General features: G+C 37.7%; 1 protein-coding gene across 1 annotated transcript in view; it reads left to right on the forward strand.

Moving 5' to 3' along the window:
• celsr3 (cadherin, EGF LAG seven-pass G-type receptor 3) overlaps positions 1-25,467 on the forward strand; it is a 238,500-nt gene that overhangs the window by 119,663 nt on the left and 93,370 nt on the right. The window contains 3 exon segments of the mRNA XM_051949438.1: positions 10,861-11,002; positions 13,418-13,538; positions 20,227-20,410. Coding sequence (XP_051805398.1) covers positions 10,861-11,002; positions 13,418-13,538; positions 20,227-20,410 — 447 coding nt within the window.

Genomic DNA, 25,467 nt, shown 5'->3' on the forward strand with positions numbered 1-25,467 from the left:
AATAAAACCCTATAGCATTAAAAATATGCCTTCAAAATAAAAGCATGGAGTGAATGGATATTTTAACACTAGCAAAACAAAGGCTTGCAAAAAGTAATGAACTGATCAACAGACCTTTATAAGAGTAATTTACATGCAATTTGGTATTCATACATAGCATGCAAATGCATAACACATGCCTGTGCTCAGTGCAAGGTAATTTTTTATTAAATATTTCATCCGTCAGAAATGATACGTCAACTGAGCAGCCTTGACGGAGTACTGCGCTCTGAGTGCTTTTCTAGTTCAATCTTTGATCATTTTTGTTGTTTTTGCTGGATAAAAGTTAATAACTTTTTACTGTTTTATTGGAAAGTTGAGGAGAGAACTTAAGAAACTAAGGATAGAAAGGGAAACTAAGGTGGATTCACATTAGTGTAGAAGAAGCTAAATATCAGTTAATGAAGTAACCTAAATATTAATATTGAATATGAAATTTTATAGTTTTACAACTGGAAATAATACAGTAAATATTTAGTGTAAATGAAAATTCCACCAGAAAATATGACAAACTTGGAGAATGCTTGGTCAAAATGGCCAGAATTATTCAATTTGTGATCATTTTTACTGTTTTTCTGTTTCTGTGTGAATTTTTTATTGTTTTGTTGCAATGGTGGAAAGAAAGTTTTTAAGCTAGAGATGAAAGAGAGAAATAAAAAATGAGAGAATATTTTGTCAAAATGGTTATTGCGACTAAAGCTATCAATCCATCCATTCTCTATACACCGCTTTATCCTCACTAGGGTCGCGGGGGGTGCTGGAGCCTATCTCAGCTGACTCGGGTGAAGGCAGGGGACACCCTGGACAGGTCGCCAGTCTGTGGCAGGGCGACATATACAGACAGACAATCATACTCACATTCACACCTACGGACAATTTAGAGTTATCAATTAACCTCAGCATATTTTTGGACTGTGAGAGGAAGCCGGAGTGCCCGGAGAAAAGCCATGCATGCACAGGGAGAACATGCAAACTCCATGCAGAAAGATCCCGGGAAAGCCAGGACACGAACCAGGGATCTTCTTGCTGCAAGGTGAAAGTGCTAACCACTATGACACTGTGCAGCCCTAGAAAGCAACTTAATAAGCAAAACGCTGTTTCCTGAAGCTGCTCGAGTCTTCGTGCAGAAATTAAATAAATGAAGTATAAGAGGAGAAAGAGCATTTGGTTCGGAGAAACAGAGTATCCGCTTCCTGAGATTCTAAGTTCAACATACACCCACCAAAATGACACCTTCAACCTGCCCATCAAACTGCAGAAATGTTCACCGATATTCACTGATACCCATTTTGTTGTAGTGTTGTCAATCTCACTCCACTCCAACATTTTCCCAGAATGTTCTGTTGATTTACTTACTTTTCAACAGGTCATGGCTTCAAACTGTGCACAAAAAATTGAAATGGCAAAAATGAACACATTCATGGTGGAGTTCATCAACTCCTTCTCTACGTATAGGGTACAAAGTACTTTTTATATGCCCATGAAGACTTTATTCTCTCATTAAATTACATTTCAACCTTAGCTGACCTCAAATTATGAGTAATATGTAGAATAGAGTTCAATTTTCCATCCATGTGCCACATATCGTATCCACGTATAGTATGTATAACCTGTTCACCAGTTTACATCTGAAATATCAAGAGTTGGCTATACAAATGTCACCTGGTATGACATTTTCAGTCATTTTTACCAAATACTGAGTCACACAGACAGAAATATAATATATAGACAAAAATTATTGTGAACAAACTTCTATGTTAACTTTTTGTTGTCCAATTGGAAAGATGAGGACAGAATTTAAAAATTAAGGACATATGATGGTGGATTCACTACATACTATGTCATTTTGTTACTATATGAGAACCATTTTAGCACATAGCCTTTGCAAAAATTCAAAAATATGCAAAAACTACAAAAAATATGACATGTAGATTGGCAAGAGATTGAATCATCAACATTGTGTAGACGTTAGCAGACAACCTGCTCTACCACCTTAGTCACAACCATCTCATTTATGGTAAAGCAATCAAAATATAAATATTGAACATATGACATTCTAGTTTTACAAATGGAACTAGAAAAGCACTCAGAGAGTGCAGACCTCCGCCAAGGAAAACAGGAAACCCATGCAGTAAAGGATCATGAGCTGGAATCAAAACTGTGTCTCTGACACAGTTCTGTTTATGAATCACCTTCTTAACCTGTTGAGCTCTCTGGACACCTTGTTCCAATTTGTTGGACGACATACTAACCTATGATGTTTTTGTCATATTTTGGACCACATACTAAAAAATTCAAAGTGATCCAGAATCCAGGATCCTTTCTGGATTGCCACCAAAATTAAATCAGCTCTTCCTCTTACCATAGTCTACATCCCCTCAAAATTTCATCTGAATCTGCCCAGGCGTTTTTGAGTTATCTTGCTAACAGACAGACAAACAGACGGACACACAAACGCCGGGTGTCACATAACCTCCTTGGCGGAGGTAATTAATATGCAAAACTCGTAATTACTTTGAAAATCCAGCTAGAAAATTAGACATAATTATAGAATATTTGGTCAGAATTACGATGGAGAACTTCCCTGTACGCGTCATCGTGAAGTAAGAGCCCGACATGACAACTGTTGAATTTTTAATATGCAGAACAGCGCTCTGTTTTCCATCCCTGCTCCACATATAATAACCTGTCAGTTCGCCAGCGAGCATGTTCAGCATCAAACAGCGATTATCAGAAATGCCACCCTCCTGACGCACTCCGGCTGGGTGAGCTCACTGCTAAAACAAGCCACAACTGTGTGTTACAACACTGTCATTCACTGGAACACAACATGATGCCTCCTCTGAAGGAAAATTACCACAACAACCTCTGTCGGAAAAAAAGCCTTAAAGAAGATTGCAATTTATTTCAATTTAACAGGAACTTGTACTGGATGAGGGAAACATTTCACAGTGAAAACAGAAGCTTTGTGTTGCAATCTGTGCATCACTTACATGAAAATTGAGATATATGGGCACAGAACAAGTATAAATTAAAGATTCCTCTTAGTTTAAGAAGTTCAAACAGTGATTTTAATACCACACAATGACCTGAATAATCACAAAATGTGAGGTGCACATCAGTTGTGTCCTTCGTTATCGAGATTTATTGATCTTTTTTCTATTTCTGACACAAAATGTCAATGTTTTTGAGCTCAGTGAAACAGCATCTGCTCATTAAAAAGTTATGTAGTATTGCTTTTTGCGATGTATATCCTTAAATCTTTCGGTTTTGAACCAAAAAAGTAATATTTTATTACAGTTTTCTAACATTGTATCTAACATTTTAATAATAAATCTAACATTTTAAAAAGATATATTAATATGTAACAGTAATCCTTAGCTGCAGTTTTGGCTTGTTTTAAATACTTATACTCAATATCTGACCCTAAATTACAGTTGTGTCATGTAGATGAAAAAATAGGTGAGATCCATACATGTTGTACCCTTCATAGATTGTCATAAGTATAGTTTGCATTTATTGATCATTTCCTATTTCTGGCACAAAATTTACATGTGTTTGAGCTCAATTAAACAGCATCTCTTCATTAAAATTTATGGTTACTATTTGCTCTTTTATATCCTCATATGTTTAAGTTTTGAATAATATGAAATAATAAATCTAATATTTTAAAAAAGACATGTTAATTTAAAACAGTAATCATTAACTGCAGTTTTACATAATTACTCCCAATAACCGGCCTTGGATTTCAAGTTGCAGGATATAGATGCAAAAATACAAAAAGAAAGATTCAAATGAGTTTTGTCCTTTGTGGAATGTTCATAAGCAGATTTTAAAGAGATTTATTGAACTTATCTTATTTTTGATACAAAATTCATGTGTGATCTCAATCAAACAGCATCTGTTCATTAAAATGTTACATATTTTACTTCTTGCTGTTTTATATCCTTAAATCTTTGGGTTTTGAACCAAAAAAAGATTTATTTTTACTGTTTTCTGTCATTTTATAGACAAAATTATTCTGACATTTTAAAAAGACATTAATATAGAACAGTAATCATTAACTGCAGTGTAAGCATGTTTTCGATAATTACTCAAAATATCTGACCTTGAATCCCAGTTGTGTGATGTAGATGCAAAAATACAAAAGGTGAGAGCCACACAAGTGGCACCCTTCATAGATTGTCATGATCAAATTTTAGACAGATTTATTGATTATTTCTTATTTATGACACAACATTTGCATGGTTTTTGAGCATCTATTCATTAAAGGTTATTAATATTACTTTTTGCTGTTTTACATCCTTTGGGTTTTGAAATAAAAAAGTGTTATTTTTCACTTTTTAAAATATTTTATAGCCAAAATAATAAATCTAAAATTTAAAAACGAAATATGAAGAGTTCATTTGCAAAAACAGATCACTCCGTTTTGATAAATTTTCAGAAAACTTTGTTTTTATTGTTTACTTGAGATAATATTAGTCAAACTGAAGTTGAGTGGATTTGACTCAGTAGAAAAATGCATGACAAAATAGAGAAAATAAATTATTAGTGTTATTATTATTATCTCAAGTAAACAATAAAAAAATGAGTTTTCTGAAAACGGAGTTATCAGTTTTTGCAAGTGAACTCTCCATGCTAATATATAGTATTCATTAACTGCAGTTTAAGCATGTTTTACTCTCAGTAACTAGCCTTGGATTTTAAACAGCATGATGAAACACATTAAAACCAGGTGAAACCAAAGTGAAAACTAATTTTAAAAAATGTGAAGCCATCGCAGAAAAAGTTTAAATACCTCTCTGCCGTAATAGTGCAGGAATTAGGGACAGTCAAAGCAACGACTGCACACTTGAACAGTGCTGATCGAGCCACTTCAGCACCGACACACACCTGCAGAGGTGATGAACGAAACTGGCACAGACTCAAAAAAAAGAGCATGATTATGGTATTTCATCTTTTAAGGTCCATTTTTTAATAGCAGGATTAAAGTATTGCAGCTATAACCCACAATTTAAGAACCTACTTTCATGTCAGGGTAGAAATAAATGTCATAAATCTAATAAAATCACACCCTCACTGCCTCATATGGAAAAAGAAGATGAAAATTTAAAAAAACAATATTTGTTAGTTTTTTTAGATTAATAATAATCTATATGTTCAATGATCTATTTCTTTCTGCATTTGTGTTTCTAGGTTAGTGAAATGACTTTTACATAGCTTAGCATGTTTGTCTACAGGTTGCATCAGGAAAAGGGTTGAGGTTCAGCTAAAGAGAAATGTTTTCATCCCTAAAAGGACTTTTCCTTTGCAAGGTTGGACTCAGGATTTCTTATATAGAAAACTGAGTAGAGCTGAGTTGAACTTTGTGTACTGAGTTTTTGTTCACATAAAAGCTGCAACATCTGTGCTTCCCCTGTGAGAATCTAGACAACCTACTTGTTGTACATAAAGTTGAATTCACTTGTTAAGTGATTTTTACAGCCATTTTCTCAATAAACCAAACCACTTTATTTTAATTTACAGATTATCTAGCTTACAGAAAGAAAGGAAGGAGTGATCCTTCACTAAAACCTCATGTAAAACAAACAACAAACAAAAACAGTAGAGTCATGCTGCAAGTGTAGCGGAAAAAAAGCTGAATTTTGTGTTGCTAAATTAGCAAAACTAATCAAAGTTCAGTGAGTCAGCAACATAATTTTTAAAGTGTTCAAGGGGTGTTACAGATTGGAACTTTGGTGATTTGATTTTCGTTTCCCTCACATAAGGAGGACAACCAGAAAAATCAGCAACATGTTGAAAAAACTAAATAAGTAAGGAATTGATTGTGGGATGATTGTTCATTTCACAGAGTTCAAGCTGAACTGATTCAACAACCAAAGACAAACTAGCTCAAAATGTGGATTTGTGGGGCGGTTTTCACAAATGTGTCCAAATAATATACTGTTGCTGATATTGGGGTTGAAGGTATTTGTTGTATTGATTGAATAGTATGAGAAACTGATCAATAGTCAGTCTAATACCTGCATTTGGACCTAAAAAAGCCTAATCCATTACTGTTTGTGTTAGATTTAGCATCTTTTCACCATTTTGCATTAGTATCAGACAGCCTTTTCTGTTTTTGTTGGTTGATTTCCATTGAGAAAAACCGTAACTTCGCAATCTACAGTTAGATCAGTTAGTGTGTTTGTGTTGTTGTGTGACTTTAGTGTCTTTACACGTTAGTTTAGATCCAAACCAGTGTGTTAAAAACTCCAAATTAAGACAGTTAATCAGCTCCTACAAAAAAGGTAACTTGAAAGCCTGAGTGATTCTTTGACACACGTCAGCTTTCATACATAAAGGATTTTTCTTAATTTCTGCAATTATGCGCTTGTATTTGCTTTGTGAAATGTGATTTTCTTATATTAAAGAAACTATTTCTGTATGATTTCCGCTCAACAGCACGTGCAGATTTGTGTTTCTTTCTTCTAGCGACCTGCAATAACATAAAAATGCTCACATTAACATTCACATCAACCCTGCAGTGCAAAAACAGAAAACAATACGATCTCACATTTTACCCAGAGCATTGCACCAATCAACAAAAACTCGCCTCCTGAACCGGTTCAGCTTTCAGGCTTCCTTTTTAATTTACCAGCACTGAACAGAAGGACATCTGTATAGATTGAAATGTGACCGACATGTGAGTGTGTGTGTGTGAGCAGCTTGTTGAGCTCTGAATTCCTGATGTGTGAGTTCTGCTTTCACGTCTATAGAAATCACAGAAAGCACTTTGCTTTCAATCTGGTGGCCTTGACTGCTGCTGCTTTGGACACACACAAGCCTTCCAAAGCTTCCATTTCTTTAAACATCTCTTCTGCTTATTCTGTTCTTTCTTCAAACCTACACATACTGTAATAAAAAAAAACATACACACTGGCCTTGCTTTTTCCTCCATCTTCATTTCTGTCTCATCCTCGGTTGAAAATACTTCAGGAATTACACAAACAAAAGATAAAAAGATAATCGTGGTTATTGTTTACTTTCCAGCGATTCATTTCTCAGTTTAGTCTCACCAACAAACAGGTATAGGATCGTGGAAAACACATTTGAAATGACTGCGATCCTATTTGTTCTCCCCTCTCCTTTGTTCTCCACTTCTTCACAAACACACAGTCAATCATCTGCTATCAGCCCTACACATCTTTACACTTTCACCATGGCAACTGACAGAGTGAGGCGATGGCGGCCTTGGCTGTTTTTCAAATGTTCATAATGACACTGGCCTCGTCACAACAATATGAGAAAGAAAGAAGGAAAGAACGAGATTCAAGGCGGTGAGAACAAAGAGTGGTGCATCATCGGTGTGTCTGTGTGCATCTTTTTTTCACGTTTCACAGTCAGGGTCAAGGAGTTTGTTTGGAAAAGTTCGGTCTATCAGGCAGCTTGACTCACAGCTTTACTGTAACATCAGCTTGATTTCTCCACAACCTTACATATCACTCCTTACATACTGAATAAGATGGATTGCCAGACCTCTCCCTTATCTAATAAATGTGGAAGAGAGGTCGGAACCTGTTGTCACTATTTCTGGCAGTGCAAACTGATCAAAACATTCTGGCCTTCCATCAAAATCAGTTGCTTTGACATGACCACATTTCAAACTATTTGACAAACTGTTGTTACTTTCTAGAAAATGCATTTTGATAAACTGGACTGAGGATAAACCACCAAACGTTACACAGTGGTATAGAGAGTTATTTAGGGTCCTAACATTAAAGTTGAAAAGCACTCAGAGAGCGCAGGACTCCGCCAAGGCTGCTCAGTTGACATATCATTTCCAATGGATAAAATCTTTAATAAAAAATGACTTTGCACTGAGCACAGGCATGTGTTATGCATGTGCACATTCTGTATGAATACCAAATTGCATGTAAATTACTCTTATAAAGGTCTGTTGATCCGTTCATCACTTTTGGTAAGCCTTAGTTTTGCTAGTGTTAAAAGACGTATTTTTAATGTTATGGTCTTTTATTTTATAACCATTCCAGCATCACAGGAAGTGGTTATCTAAGCGGTTCCTTGACATGACAAAGACACTGTCAAAAAGTCCGAAAATGTGCGTAAACATGAAAGAAAACGGTCTAAATATGTAGCGGGCGGCAGGAATTGATGAGACTCAGAAACACCTCACAGTTTAATTATTTCTTCCTTGTATGATTTCCAATGGATAAATCAGAGTGATTTTGTAGTAGGACCACAATCATGTGATCGTCGGCAGGTAACTGACACAGTGTTCACATCGTGGTTACAGTACACCTATATCTCACAATGGGAAATCTTTTAAAAAATCCATGGATCCAGACTATACGCCACATCAATGCCAAAATCCAAAATCTAATCAGTTGATCCTTGCATCATTTCTGACCTTTCCTTAAAATTTCATCCAAATCTGTTGGCCGGTTTTTGAGTAATGTTTCACACAGACAGACAGATTCACAGATTCACAGACAAACGTACGCCGATCATCACAAAACTCTGCCATTTCTTTGCGGAGTAATAACCTTGCCATTTTGACCAAGCGTCCTCTTCTTTTGTCATATTTTCGGGTTGGATTTTCCAAGTTTGATATTAATGTGTTATTAGCAGTTGTAAAAAAAAAAGTAAAGTAGCACTAGTCAGCCCATTTTAGTTTTGCTTTCTCTCCTTCGTCTCTAGTTAAATAAAAAAAAAAAAACTCTCTCACCATCTTTGCAACAAAGCATTAAAAAATTAACATAGACACAGCAATAACAAAAGAAAAAATTATCAGATTGAATAATCTTGCCATTTTGACTAAGCGTCCTGTAAGTTTGTCTCATTTACTAGTTGAATTTCCAGTTATAAAGCTACAATGTTTCACATTCTATATTAATATTTAGGTTGCTTTAAAAAAAAACTATGTAGCTTCTTCTACACTAATGTGGGCTCACCTCAGTTTCCTTTTCTATCCTTAATTTCTTAAATTTTCTCCCCACCTTTCCAATAAAACAGTAAAAACGTTATTTACATATACCCAGCAAAAACAGTAAAAATGATCAAATATTGAATAATCTTGCTATTTTGACCAGGTGTCCTCTCATTCTAGTTGAATTTTCCCAATGTATTGCAAATTAATGTGTTATTTCAAGTTGTAAAACCAGTATATTGGTACTCATCAGCTCGTTTTAGTTTTACTTTCTCTTTTTTGTTCTCGAGTTTAAAAGAAAAAACAACCTCTCTTCCCACCTTTGCAACAATATACTCAGCAAACGCAATACAGATAATCAAAAATTGAATAATCTTGTCATTTTGACCAAGTGTTCTCTAAGTTTGACACATTTTCAAGTTGGATTTTCAAAATAAATCAAATATTCAATGTATTATTTCCAGTTATAGAGCCAGGCCCATGCAGAGGTCTTTGGAGGGGCAGGTGCTCAAAGTTTTAGAGGGCACATGGAGCAGGAATTTGAAACACCATACAGAAACACACCCTACAATATAAATGGCTGAATTGTAGGAACCCATGTTCATGTAGCATGTACTATGGAAGCAGTGGCACTGTGGTTAAGTATTTGGACTGTTAATCAGAAGGTTGGTGGTTCAAACATTGATGTGGCCACCACCAGGCCCTTCAAATCATCTTCATTACTTATTTTGAAGTTGAATTTAGATCACCATTAGACACTGGACAGTTTAACTGTGACTATTCTTCTTGGAGTCCTTGCTTTTAAAATTTGTACCTTTTCAAGACACGTACTGTATAGCCATGAATTTGCTCCATGGTGCTGATTGATAGTCTTCCCTTAATTATTCGTAGTGCTCATAATAAAGTTAAAAAAATACAGAAATAGTTTTAGTTCACCGTCAGGACCATCAGCTGCTGAAATCCTCCCTTGGGTCTCCGGCTTCTAGACTAGCAGCGCTAGCGCTGAGCTACAGGGGACGTCAGACCAGTGAGGGACATCTACGTAAATCATGTGACTAACCGAGGGTAGATCTGAATTATTATTATTTTTGTTTTATTTATTATTTTGGGGCTCATATACTTTTACACACACAGACAGTTACAAATAAAAAAATTAATTCAATAAACATTTTTAAAAAAGCAAGTTTGACAAAAGGGCACTTTTGGCATCAAGGGGCAAAAGAGGCAGGTGCTTCAGTGCCCAACCGTGCCCATATAAAACTATAATATTTCATATTCAATATTAATATTTAGATCACTCCATTAATTAACTGGCATTTAGCTTCTACAATAATGTGAGTCCATCTTAGCTTCTCTTTCTGTCCTTATAATAGTTTTTTAGCTCTGTCTCCATACTTCCAATCTAACAAAAATTCACATAGAAACAGCAAAAACAATAAAGATGATTAAAGACTACATAATCTTGCCATTTTAACCCAGCATCCTCTAACTTTGTTACATTTTCCAGTTGGATTTTCAAAATAAATCAAATATTAATTCCATCATTTCCAGTTGTAAAACTAGAATCTTATATATTTATTATTGTTTAAAAAAAAAACAAAAAAAAAACTCTGTCCTCATATTTCCAACGTAACACTGAGAAGTTAAAATAGATTTTTGTTCACTGCAGCAAAAACATGATTGATTGTTTTTCTGTCTGGGTGACTCAGTACTTGCTGTCTGAAAAACTCAAACGAGCTGACATTTGTACATCTAACTGTCCTCCTCATCCTTTTTCCTGTATATCTGTCTGTGCAGCTTTAAGGATGTCAGACCTCCGGTGACTGCTGTCCACTTTCATAGAGTGTGATTTATGCCTTAATAAATGGAAATTATCTCTGTGTCTCTCTCAGGTTACTATGGGACTGGCTGCACTGACGCCTGCCACCTGAATCCGTGTGAAAATGAAGCTCAGTGCCATAGGAAGCCCAGCTCCTCCCACGGATACATCTGCGACTGCGGCGACAACCACTACGGCCAATACTGCCAGCACGGGTACACAAATTAAACACACAACCGCTGCGACATTTCAACCGCTATCCACCTGTGAGACAGCCGCACAGTTTTAAAGCCCTTTGGCGTCTGCTGCCCATTTAAACTCTGTTCAATTGATGGCTTTTTTCATCCTTGTTGGCCCACATTTCCACTGTTGTGTGTTATCCACTGTGAGATGAGCCCTGACTAAAGTTGTAACACGCTCTAACGTTATCTGTGTGAATGTTAAACTGTGCAAAGGGAGCACGACCTCAGCCTGACCTCCTGCTACTTTCCTGCCTGCGAAATCCTCTCAGCTTTAGGTTGATCTCATGATCTGCTCATTGTGCGAGTTTGTGTCTCAGACGTCCATCTTTGATCTGTGTTTTTTTTTGCAGACACCCATTGTCGGCTGCTGCTGCTGAAATATGTGTCTGCAAGTCTATCTCTCTCCCCTTATTTCCACTGATATCAATCTCTCTGTTGCTGTGAATCCTTCTAAAAGTTTGGCTCATTAATCTTCTCCTAGGACCATCAATTCTTCTCCATGATTATTCGCCAAGTTGCTACCTGCTAACTCACAATAATTACACAAGTCAGTTACTAGATCAGCAGAAAGATGAAAAACAGTGAAATTTTCACATACATTTTCACATACATTTTCACATACAAGGAGCTCCCTAAACCCTCTGATCTTCTTGTTAGGATACACTAATAGTGGGTAGGATCCTATTGGAATGCAAGGAATTATTTTTCGCCCAACAGAATCGCATTTTTGAGGGACTAAACATGCTCAAAAACTCATGAAAATTTGTGCACACATCAGAACTGTCCAATTTTTTAAAATATTTTATGGGACTTGCACATCTGTGTGGCACAATGGCTGCTCTTGCAAAATCTGTAATCTACTATGGGCAGGACGTTTCACCTACATCTACGAAATTCAGTGTGCATATGTAGCATGTCAGGGCAAGCAAAAAGGTCTCTTGGACCTATACTCGAAACACAACAGGAAGTCCGCCATTTTGCTTTTGTTATTTTTGCTCATTTTCAGGGGTTAGGTCTTCTTAGGGAGTAACTCCAAGGCACCTCAAATTTGACCAGTATATTCAGCAGGCCTTAACAATGAAAAGTTTGCAAAATCATACACAAAAGTTTGAGGTCATGGCCGTGGCGGCCCCCTGAATTTTGATGCTTTACCATGAAAAAGAAGGTGCTGTATAACTCCTCTGTACATGCTCAAATCTGTCTCAAACTTTACATGACTGATCATATCCATATGCCAAAGTACATTCATGGTCATAGTGCCACTTGCTCGTAAAAGGAAATTACATGTTTTACACTTTGATGTCCAAATATGATATGCTGGACAAGAGTCCAGGTTCGAAGACATCGACATTCCAAAAGTGAGTCATTGTCAGTGTGTCAACTTTTGCCACACCGCGACGTGCTCCACATCCGAACATGCGTGAGCGTGCAAGGACTCATTCAACGCTGCTTTAATTTTAGTTTGAACTTTTTCTGATGCAATCACAGCAGCCCAGAACTGAAGAAGACTCCTGGATAATCCCAATAAGCAGCTCTGAAAGATTCAAATTTAGCAAAATGACAAAGATTGGTTGACTTTTCGGCTTTTTAAATGGAAGCTTGTACTTGTTGGTCTTTCAGACATCCGAACATCATAAATTATTTTATTCACATTGTAAATACAACCCAGAGAAAATGCATCTTTCTGTCCTGATTACAGACTCTTGAATTTTCTTTGTGGAGCCACTTTCAGATTCTTAAATGTGCAGCTTTTCTCATTTGCATTTCTCAAAAATGAGAAAAATCTATTTTGCATATATCACTTCTGTAGCTAAGATGAATCTTAAAAGACTTCAATCAAATTTCTCATTCAGAAAAGACTCCTACAAGACATATTTACCAGGTCATGGAGTTTCCTGTTCAGGTCCAGGCTTTGTTTCTGTGCTTCTAACTTCCGTTTGCACTAGGACTTTCAAAATTAACGTGTTAACGCGGATGAAGCCATCTTCATGATTAATGTGATTCAAAATTTTGATGCAATTAACGCATCTGCTGCGCAGAATGAGTCTAAATCCTTGAAACGTCTCTGGCAACGTATTTCAGGCAGTTTGTACAAGTAGACTTGCCGTCGCACACGCACAAATGGGCAGTTGATCCAATAGTGGCATAACCAAGCAACTGAAACGGAAGACAGTAAACAGTAGGGCCCGACTGATTTGTTGGCCAGCTAATTTTAATCGGCTGATTATAGCCCTTTTCAAAAATAATCATCATCGACTGGAGTTTTGCTGATTAAACATCGATATATTCTTAATTTCTCATGAAACAGTAAATACTGTTAAATGTCTTTTGTTATTTTTCTCCATCTATGTGGTGTTATTGACTGGACCTGTTGGTGTGTTCATGCAGGATTGATCACCAGTGTCCCAGGGGCTGGTGGGGATCTCCAACCTGTGGACCGTGTCACTGTGACACCAACAAAGGCTTCGACCCCGACTGCAACAAGACGAGCGGACACTGTCACTGCAAGGTAACCAAGAAACACATGAAGCGGTCAACACACAAACACATGAAACAGCTTTCAGACAAGGTTAGAATGCTAATCTGCATGTCACTGTGCAACCAGCATGAACAGATATTATGGCGTTTGCCCTTGAAGGAGAAGATGTGATGAAAGCTGGTGGAAACTAAAATGCTGGATTATTAACATGGCAGCAAATACAAGATCAAGTACTGAGCTTTTAGTGGTTTTGAGTTGCACAATATACAACAGAAGTGAGTACAAACCTGTGCAAAATCTCTTTAATGCCAACTGCATTCCAACTGAATCACCCCTCAACAGACAATACAACTAAGACATACAACCAATCAAACAGTTTCATATTAATGTCCCAATTGAGTTTTGTAATCACAATTAAACTATAAATGAAAGGAGAAAAAAGGTGACTCTGGGCTCTGATCTTACAGTTTAGTCATTTTAGTATGTCACTGCTAGAATTAAATCTAAAAGACTGAAAAAATATTGATGTGAAAGGTTATAATTAATGGTAATAGTAATGTTATTTTCTTATTTATTCTTGTACTGCCTTTATACTTTTATCTTTTGGAGTTGCTGTAACGATGAACTTTCCCCACTGTGGGATCAATAAAGTTTATCCTTAACTTTATAAGGCTCACAGCAGTGAAGAACGTCAGCAGTAATTACATATTTGAAGACATCTTGCATTATTATTGAATACTTGTGCATTATTAGTACACAGGTCGAGTATTTCCTCTTTTTCCATTAAAATCCAAATACTTTTGAAAGGATATATTAAAAATGCAGACCCTAAAGAAGAACGTCAATGCAGCAAAAGTGAATACACACAATTAAGAAAACTTCTGAGAACAATGAATACAGCTGTGATTTCATGAAACCCTAAACGCATAGACATGGTTACCAAATGACCTGTAACATCAGACACCTCTCAGTTTTGGTCCTATGTACTGTGACTAATTGCATGTCTACATCATAGCTTCACAGAAAAGAAGAACTCAAAGAGGAAACTAAAAATCTAAATGTGAGAGCTCTAAGAAACAGACAATAAGTGCTTTGTCACCAGAGTTAGCAATGGAAAGCAGAATTTCTGTGACAGCTCAGACAGTATGAAGGGCATTGCATGATGTGAATCTCAATAGAGGTCATTCAAGAAAAAAAAAAAGCTTGCTCTTTAGCTGCAATATCAAACCTGAAAAGAAGCCTGATGAATGCTGGAAGCACATTCTTTAGTCAGATGAGAGAAAAATATTTAGTTTTTGGGACTACCACAGCGAATGCATAATTCTAAGAGTGAAGCACGGAGGTGGTAGTCTGATGATATGGGGTTGCATGAATGCAAAAAGTGTTGGAGAGATGACATTTATAGATGTACCATGGATGTCTGGGTATAAGCCAAAATACTGGCTGATAAGGTGACTTCCAGTGTGCATACGCTTTGCAGAAAAGGAATATTCCAGCATGATAATGATCCAAAGCACACTACAAAGATTTTAGAAGAAAAGTGTGTCACCTGGGTTTTTAAAAAAAAAAAGAAAAAGAAAAGAAAGCCAGAGCAAACAGTTTCAGCAAAGAGCAGCTGTAAACAATGACACAACATTGCTCCAGATATTTGGCATCCTCCATGCTGGAATGAAAATATAATTAAAGTTGGACATATAAAGTATTGGAAAAATAAATGATTTGAATCTCTGTAATGACCTTTGTTGTATTGCATTCCTACTGTGGGTCACGCTATTTTTAATATAATAAATATAAACTGTTAGTTTTTCATTTTGTTCAACTTCGAAGCAATGCAATTACTGGGAGGAGATGCAGCCTTTGATCGTTTGACATTTAGGTAATATTGCTCAGGAGTGAATTCACTTTTGTTATATGCTTTAGCTGTCTAAAGCTCTATTAAATAGTTGCAGACTTCTGGTATAAAGTTGATAACTTCAGATGGTCATTTATAAAATGAATGCTGTTTGGATTAGAAAGACTTTTGTGTCCTGTATTGATTACTTTAACTGTGGCTTAATGGAGGCAATCAATCATCACACAGACCGATAGTCTCACTGACTAATCCAGACATACGATCCACAACAGCCATGATATAATGATCCTGCTCCATATCGATTTTTCTGCCTTATTTCAGTGTCTGTTAATATGTTTGTGTGTAGTCAACATGTTTAACCCTGTTTTATCCTGGCTTTAATCTGGTATTTTGACCTTAATCCTTAATCTCTGATACTGATCTCAGATTTAAGCCAAACTCACACACAAACACCCACTTCAACACAGCTGTGCGGTCACAGAAACAGTGCTGTAAGGCATATTCAGGAGGATTTCCATTGTGTTTTTACTGTGGCATCGAGGGGTGAGATATGGAACTTTTATTGTACAGTTACTATACTGTTACTGCTGTTACTATACTGTGTTTCCAGCTGGCAGGAAACACTGAATATAGGTAGTTTAAAGTCCTCCGTCCTTCCTCTTTAACTGTTCGTGTTGATGTGCCCTTGGGTAAAGTATTTTACATCAGTCTAGATGGAAATAAAAGATTCCCGATGCTTGTCGTGCTCACACCGTCATAATAATGCTTTTATTTCACACATGAAACAAGCCTCTCGGTATGTATCCTTCAGGTCAAGGCTGACGCACACATCTGTAACAAATGTATGGCATTTTGAGCTGTTTTTTTCTCCACAGTGAGCAACTTGCAGCTAGTAGTCACCATCTTTTATGGATTTATCCATTTATCCTTTAACTATTTTTCATGGGGCGGCATGGATCAGTGGGTAGAGTGGCCGTCTTGCAACCGGAGGGTTGCCGGTTCGATCCTCGGCCTGTCATGACCAAACCCCTAATTGCTCCCGACGGGTTGTGGTTAGCGCCTTGCATGGCAGCTTCCGCCATCAGTGTGTGAATGGGTGAATGTGACGTATCATGTAAAGCGCTTTGGGTACCTTGCAGGCATAGTAAATGCACTATATAAATACAGACCATTTACCATTCATGTTTCAGTGTCATGCATCATCCTTTCTTTCAGTACTGTTGTGCCATAGTACAACGTCAAATGTGCTGTATATTCTCATGCTTACTAAATAATTAATTCCAATGCATGGGTTGTTGTTCATGTTTCTGTTACACCCATGTCCCTTTTTCCATGACCATATAAATCTAATGCATATAGTCATGTACACTCACAGGCCACTTTATTACCTTGCTAGTAAAGTTGGACCAACTTTTACCTTCAGAACTGCCTTAATTACTTCGCCAAGGAATGGTAGAGTTATGTGACGATCGGTGTATGCTTGTCTGTGAGTCTGTGAATCTGTCTGTCTGTGTGAAACATTACTCAAAACCGGACCAACAGATTTGGATGAATTTTTCAGGAACACAAAGGCCAACTAATTCGATTTTGGCATTGATGCGGCTTATCATCTGGATCCACGGATTTTTTAAAAAGATTTCCCATTGCAAGATATTGGTGCTGGCATAGCATCACTGTAACCATGATGTGAACACTGTGTCAGTTACCTGCTGACGATCACGATTGTGGTCCTACTACAAAATCACTCTGATTTATCCATTGGAAATCATACAAGGAACAAATGATTAAACTGTGGGATGTTTCTGAGTCTCATCAAATCCTACCGCCCACTACATATTTAGGTCACACAATGTAGCAAACCCAAGTCAGACAACGGTGAAGCTCCTGGCGTTTCATAAAGCCTTTATTTACGTTCAGACGTCAGACTTATTTTGAACACAAATTCACCTTTCTGTCCTTTGCTCCTTTCTTCAGGAAATACTGCAAGAGCTTGTCCCCATTGCAGCTGGGTTCTAAGTTTATACACATTGTTTGCTAGACAGCAACAGTGTGGAACCATTGTCTTTCATGTTTACGCCAATTTTCGGACTTTTCGGCAGCGTCTTCATCATGTCAAGGAACCGTTTCTTGGATAACCACTTCTTGTGCCGCTGGAATGGTTACAAAATAAAAGCCCATAGCATTAAAAATATGCCTTCAAAATAAAAGCACAGAGGGAACAGTTATTTTATCCATCCATCCATCCATTCTCTATGTACCGCTTTATCCTCACTAGGGTCGCAGGGGGTGCTGGAGCCGATCTCAGCTGACTCGGGCGAAGGCAGGGAACACCCCGGACAGGTCGCCAGTCTGTCACAGGGCTACATACACAGACAAACAGTCACACTCACATTCATACCTACGGACAATTTAGAGTAACCAATTAACCTCAGCATATTTTTGGACTGTGGGAGGAAGCTGGAGTGCCCGGAGAAAAGCCACACATGCACAGGGAGAACATGCAAACTCCATGCAGAAAGATCCCAGGCCCACCCCGGGATTTGAACCAGGGATCTTCTTGCTGCAAGGCAAAGTGCTAACCACTTACTCCACTGTGCAGCCCACGGTTATTTTAACACTAGCAAAACAAAGGCTTGCCAAAAGTGATAAACTGATCAACAGACCTTTATAAGAGTAATTTACACGCAATTTGGTATTCATACAAATGTGCATATGCATAACACATGCCTGTGCTCAGCACAAGGTCATGTTTCATTGAAGATTTTATCCATTGGAAATGATACATCAACTGAGCAGCATTGGCGGAGTACTGCGCTCTCTGAATGCTTTTCTAGTTCTTCATGGCATACTTTCAACAAGGTGCTGGAAACATTTCTCAGAGATTTTGGTCCATGTTGACATGATAGCATCATGCAGTTGCTGCAGATTTGTCAACTGCACATCCCAAAAGTGCTCTAGATCTGGTGACTGTGGAGACCATTCAGAAAACTTATTGTGAAGTTCAAGAAACCAGTTTGGATGATCTGAGCTTTGCGACATGGTGCATTGTCCTGCTGGAAGATTCGAAGATGGGTACACTGTGGTCATAATGGGATGGACATGTTTAGCAACAGGGCTTCACAGTGGCGTAGTGGTTAGCACTTTCACCTTGCAGCAAGACGATCCCTGGTTCGCGTCCCGGCTTTCCGGGATCTTTCTGCAAGTAGAATGCATGTTCCCCCTGTGCATGCGTGGGTTTTCTCCGGGTACTCCGGCTTCCTCCCACAGTCCAAAAATATGTTGAGGGTAATTGATTACTCTAAATTGCCCGTAGGTGTGAATGCGAGAGTGATTGTTTGTCTGTAAATCTAGCCCTGCGACAGACTGGCGACCTGTCCAGGGTGTCCCCTGCCTTCGCCCGAATCAGCTGAGATAGGCTCCAGCTCCCCCCTGCAACCCTAGTTAGGATAAAACAGTTTATAGAGAATGGATGGATGTTTAGCAACAATACTCAGGTAGATTGTGGCTTCTCGACAATGCTCAGTTGGTATTAAGCGGCCCAAAGTGTGCCTAGAAAATATCCCAAACATTATTACACCACTGTGAGCCTAAATTGTTGATACAAGGCAGGATGGATCCATGGTTTCATGTTGTTTACCCTAACTTTTGACCACATCATCCGCTGAAATTGAGACTGATGAGACCAGGCAACATTTTTCCAGTCTTCTTTTGTCAAGTTTTGGTGAGCCTGTCCCAATTGTAGCCTCAGTTTCCTGTTCTTAGCTGTCAGGTGTGGCACCTATTGTGGTCTTCTGCTGTAGCTCATCTACTTCAAGTTTCAGCATCCAGAGATGATTTTTTGCATACTTTGGTCGCATAAACTGGTTATTTGAATTACTGTTGGCTTTCTATCATCTTGAACCAGTCTGTCCATTCTTCTCTGACCTCTGGCATCAACAGAGCATTTCACTCACTGGATATTTTGTCTTTTTCAGGTCATTTTCTCTAAAACCTAGGGATAGTTGTGTGTGAATATCCCAGGAGTTGCTGTAAAAGTCAGACTAGTCCATCTGGCACCAACAAGCATGCTCCTGTTAAATAAATTATCAAAGTTCCGAAAATACTTGCAAACGCAAGATGGTCCACTTTGAGTTTCATTAGATGTACCAAGTGGACCCAGTCAGTCAGCGAGCAACCTCAGTTCTTTAAACAAACATTTTCATACATTTTTGACGGAAATAAATAAATAAATTCTCCTTAACTATTTCTCCATCTTTCAAAGAACACTAGCTTAAAGTATTTAATGCTTTCCATTGGGCCATGACTAGATCCTGTACTGGTCAATTTACAGTCATGATGTCAAGTCTGCTAACAGTGGTTTCTATTGCAGACTTGAGTCTGAATTGCTTATGCACATGCAGTTCATGCACTTGTCCAGTTTCCTGTTTTTTGAGTATCAGAACAACCAAGCGATTAATACCGACATTAGTGAGAAAGAAACATAATATGTGCATCATCAAGAAGGCTGCACATGAGTTGCTGGAAAAACACCACACATGTCCAACACATAAGGTTCTGTACAGATAGAAAAAAACTGATTACATGAGTAAATGATTACATTAAGAAATGATAAACTGAGAAATTACATGAGTAAAAAATTTAAAAAAAATCACTCACAGCTCCATTCAAAGTCTCTTAAATCACATTTTCCCCCCTATTCTGATGCTGGGAGTGAACTTCCGCAAGCATTGAGTGGCTCCCATGTGATTGGCTAATTAGGTATTTGTATTACTAAGCAGTTTCACACTTGTGTTTAATAATGGTATTCTTGGCCCTGTGACATTTTACATTGAGTTTGAGTTTATTTGTGTTTTTGTGCATATTCAGGAGTTTCACTACCATCCACGAGGTTCCGACACCTGCCTGCCGTGCGACTGCTATCCAGTTGGCTCCTTCTCGCGGTCATGTGACCCAGAATCGGGCCAATGTCAGTGCAGGCCCGGCGTAATTGGTCGCCAGTGCAATGCTTGCGACAGCCCCTTCGCTGAGGTCACGAATTCAGGCTGTGAAGGTAAGAAAAGAAAGAGTCTTGGTCCTCTATTCTGCACGCAGATGATTCTGAACTGTGTTGTTTTAAACGATGCATCTCACTGTTGCATCTCCAAATTACTATGGTTTACACTACAGGGGTTCACACCATTGTTTCGTTAATTTGTGAATGTGCTCAGCATCGCATCTCAGGCGGATTGAATTTTTAAAAACAGCTCCAGAATAACAGCCACCTGCCTCACAAGAGGTGCAGCAATCACATATTAGAGCAACACATTTATTATTGACTAAGGAACTGAATCATTCATCGGAAATGACTCGTTCTAACAGCCACTTTATCGTGATGGTGTGTCACTATCTTGCAGCTCCTTTGTAGCTTCATTGACAAAAAAAGCAAACAGATAAAAGAGGAAATCTGTTTTTGAACAATATAGTAATTTGCTGATGCTGGATTCAGGATGTGTACTATGTGTAACGTCTTCCAGCATGATTTGTCACTGTGAAGGAAAAATTATAGGTAATAGGTCACCCTTTGACCCCAATTGAAGACACACAGAAGCACACCAACTGCTCAGACAGACAACTATTTCCTGATAGTGCAACAATAGCAAGGTTAGATCCTGCCTCTTTTCTCTCTCAGACAGTATAAACCCTCCAAGGACAGAGAAACTCCTCAGAGTTGATACTGGCAATGCACTTGTTATATCAATTCTCCTGAATTCAGTAAAGCATTTTTCTCTACATCAGCCATCTGAGTCTCCTGAGTGTCCCTGTGTTTGCCTCCTGTGTTTCCTCACCAGACATCGCAGAAAATTCTCTAACATTCACATTTTCTGGATCTTTAGTAGAATTGTCCCGATGCCAGCAGTGCACTAAAGAAAAGATGGGTTTAAAACCAGTATTCAAACAGAATAAATTGCCCACAGAGACATGAATGAAAACAGAGACCCTTCTGAGCTTCTACTCTATTTACTGCTCACCATGTAATCACAGAATTTTTGTTTCTGCACTTTTTTGTCTTTATAAATTGTCATTCTTGTAGGATTTCTTAATATATGTTTGTAAGGGTTAAATGGTTTCTCCACTATAAGATTAGTAATAATGTTTCTCCACCAATGTATAAAATTTAGGATAAATGCTTGCTCAAATGGGGTTAAGGTTTTTATGCAGAATTATTACATAGTCTACCTGATATTCGACTAGCGAAGTATTTAGATTAGACAAATACAATATAATATGTACATAGATATATACATATCATATAAATATATAAATATAAACATTTCTCGTTGTGCCATCAAGAAGAGCTTCAGGAATTGTAAGGGGAATTATTTAGCTTGAGAGGTTATCTATAAAATTGAGGTACGTAGCCGGAATCTATACAAGTTAGGGACCAAAATGTGAACAACAAAACAATTGAGGCACTGAACTTATATTTGTGTACATTCATTAAATTAAAGACCATTAAGCAGAAATTCATTAAACAATAACAACAACAATAATATACATTAAGACAAACAACAACACAAAACAAATAAGATGGTGAGATGTGAGTGAAGGAAAAGGGAAGGAAGAGAACACAATATATTAACATAACACTGGGATTAATACAGTGGGTATGGACAACCCAGTCTCACATCAAATTGTGACATAGTCACGTTTGTCCACGATGCAAAACGTTACAATCTCACAATTTGGCCCTGAAAATTGTGAGATGCTCACGTTTTTCCCCCAATTCTTTTGTATTGGTCTGACGAAGGGTCATGTGACTGCTTGCTGCAGGCTTCTCAAAATGAAAACATGGCGGCTATTCCTTTTATTTTCCGTGGAAAATGCATTATTTTAAGATAGTTTGGACAGAAAAAAACATTTTGAAGACATTTTTAGTGAGAAATATATATAATACTTTCACATTATCCATTCAGTTATTGGAAATGATCTGTGGTTTGGTTTGTTTTTACGCTGAATTTCACTTCACGGCATTAAATTGTGACAGTGTCACATTTTGTGCGTTATGTTGGTTGATTAGGACGCTGCCAAAAACGAAAACAAGCGGTGTGTTTATTTTTGTATTGTTGCATTGTGTAATTTTTTGAGTTGTTAAATCATTTATGTAACTCTTGGTGATTACTGCTAGTTACTGAGATGTCTTCCCCGGCCTTTCATCAGTTGACGCGCTTCGCTCCCTTGTTAACAAGTTGCATTTCAATGATCCACAAGTCTCTCGTTGTCAATGCAAACAACCGTATTTATTTCCATGAACGTGCTTTTACCGCAATCATTTGTTGAGCTCATCCATACACCAGTCAGCGCACAGCGATCTAAAAACTTTATTCCTGCCCACAACAAGATCCCCCTGTCTTTCTTTAGCCCGTGGAAGCGTCCATAGCAACCACCATAGCAACGGTGGGAAACGTAACAGTTCCACTCCAAGACGTGAAAGATTCATCGTAATAACAAACCAAAGATCATACACAAGAACTGAACGAATATTGTGAAATTAAAATGTATATATTTTTGGTGTCGCTGTAATGCCTGAGGCTTTGCTGCTGTCCGCTTTCTGACCGTGGTCGGCAAAATACAGGGGAGAACTACGTGCAGAACCTGCTGCACCTTTCTTCTTCGGTGGTGTCTGTGTAAAACAATGTCCAACATGCAAACAGCACACCTAGCGCCATGAAGCACAAAATGCAGGTGTAAATCAATGACATCTTACAATTACAATGTCCTGTCTTTTAACTAATAAAGACACATATATAAAGAACTTTACATCAGTTTGTTTGTTTTATTAAGATCCCCTATTAGCTTTTGCAAAGCAGCAGCTATTCTTCCTGGGGTCTTCATAATTTCATTTGTGACAACACCAAAAAGCAACATGTACACAAAATACATACAAATCAAATTACAAAATACATAAACAATACATACAAAATACACGTATACAATACAAATAACATACATATACTAAACCTGTCCTAACCAAAAGCATACAACACATAATACTCCCACCTTGAATTATAAAAATAAAATGTTCTTCTTCAAAGATATCATGACCTAATAGTAATAATTAAAGAATAATCTACCTCAGAAACCAACCATAACATAAATCACATAAACAGTGACATTACAGTCACTACATTTAAGTTTAAGATTTAATTTAATGAATTATTGTATTTTACAAATTTCTATTCCCAAGCAACCCACTAAATTAATAACTAAAATGTTGTGCTACGTAATGCTCTTTTAGTTTTATTTTAAAGTTTTCAATATTCCCCGTTTTTGAGAAAATCCGGATGTTATCGCTCGCTCCCGACAAAAGCATCAGTTTTTTAAAATATTTTGGATTTCGATTAATTAGACAATGAACAAATTGACGTAATTTCCTGGTGGGTGTGTTTATGCAGCCTATTAAATACTTTTTTCCCCATGAAATAAAGTACAATCCATACATCATGGTCCGGTGTTCATTGTTTGTTTTGTTCACTGACATAGTGCAATAAAGTTTTGTTTTTAAACCATCCAGTACCGTAATGAATATTGAATGAATATGGCATCTCGTTTACATCTCTAATTAAGGAGCAAGAAATTTACTGACGTTGATTTATGATTCAAGACAAGCAGAGGACACATTGTGTGCCCCTTTAATGTCCAAAAGGCCAATTAAGGTCAAAATCTCACAAATACTTTGACCAATTTGGACCAACCTGCACATGCTTGATATTGGGTCCTAAAGCAATACTGGTGTGCGTTTTCAGACCACCAGGACTTACAACGGCAAAATAGGAGCAAAGAAGACAATGGAACAGGGGCCTTTGTTAAAATGAATGAGAAACAGTGTGAGAACATCAATCAAAGTGCACCAAAGTGCATAAAGTCATAGAACAGGGTGTGCTGAATGCTCTGGGAGCAAGTCTGCAGTGAAAACACCTTTTATGGGGTCAAGGGTCACTAAATCTGAAGACTTCAAATGAAGGAGACATTTTGTGCAACATATTAAGTATCATAAAAGTCATTCCCAGTGGAATTCAAGTCTGATATTGTGTGGGCCTGTTCAGAGCAGTCACATGAAGCACTGTATCTGTTTACAAGGGTCTAGCCCAACGGGAACCTGCTTTTTTCAGCAGTGAGGCCTGCTAGTAGTGATGAAGCCTGAGGCCTTCAAACATGTAAAAAACATTCCTGCTCGGTCATTTTTGGGTCTAGTGACACCAAATCGGACACACTCCTACTAGACCACCCCCTGACCTTGCATATTTTTTTCAGAGTTAGCTCAAAAGGGGCCCGAGCACGGCCCTGTTTCTTACTCTACGGTTAACCCTTTAATGTCCAAATGCTTCAAAACGGGCTAAAAAGGTCAAAGTCTCACACATTCCTTAACCAATTTGGACCAAACTGCACAGGTTCTAGATATAGAGGCTAATGTGAACGCTCATGCACGTTTCAGACCTCCAGGGGCCCTGAAGAAGGAATGAGGGCCAAAAAAAAACAAAGTGCATTTTTTCAGTTCTCTATACTTCTATCCATGGTTGTGCTGTTTTCATGGAGGCACACAACTTTATATTGCAGTAAAAACAATGAGCCCAGGGGGATTTAAAATACGACTGGAGCAACTAGAAACTACTTCAGGGAGTTAATGACACACCAGCATAGCAACACAACTACAGCAACAACAAATACCACAACATCTACAGAAAAAAATATCATTACTGCTCTCCTCATTATTACAAAATATACAGACTCTTTATATATGAGGAACCATAAACACGCTAAAGACACAATAAAGTAGCCAAAAAAAGGTAATGAATAAATTTTCACACAAACAGACCTAAGTTTTGTGTGTGTGGGCAAAGTGTTCTTTTCAGAGTCAGTCAGCGCAGCACAGTGAGGTGCACCAAAGAAAATGAATGATAAAATGATGACTAAATGCTGAGATGTTATGATGAATAAAACAAAGATTTTTCAGTGATGGAATATTCTTTTCCACTTGTACAATGACTGCAAGGAAATTGTGCTGCAACCAAACAGCAAACTCTTTGAATGAACAATAAAGGCAACATGGAAATGCAGAAAATTACAGTT

This window comes from Acanthochromis polyacanthus, chromosome 6 (assembly GCF_021347895.1).
Source record: "Acanthochromis polyacanthus isolate Apoly-LR-REF ecotype Palm Island chromosome 6, KAUST_Apoly_ChrSc, whole genome shotgun sequence".
In the NCBI taxonomy this organism is placed as follows: domain Eukaryota; kingdom Metazoa; phylum Chordata; class Actinopteri; family Pomacentridae; genus Acanthochromis; species Acanthochromis polyacanthus.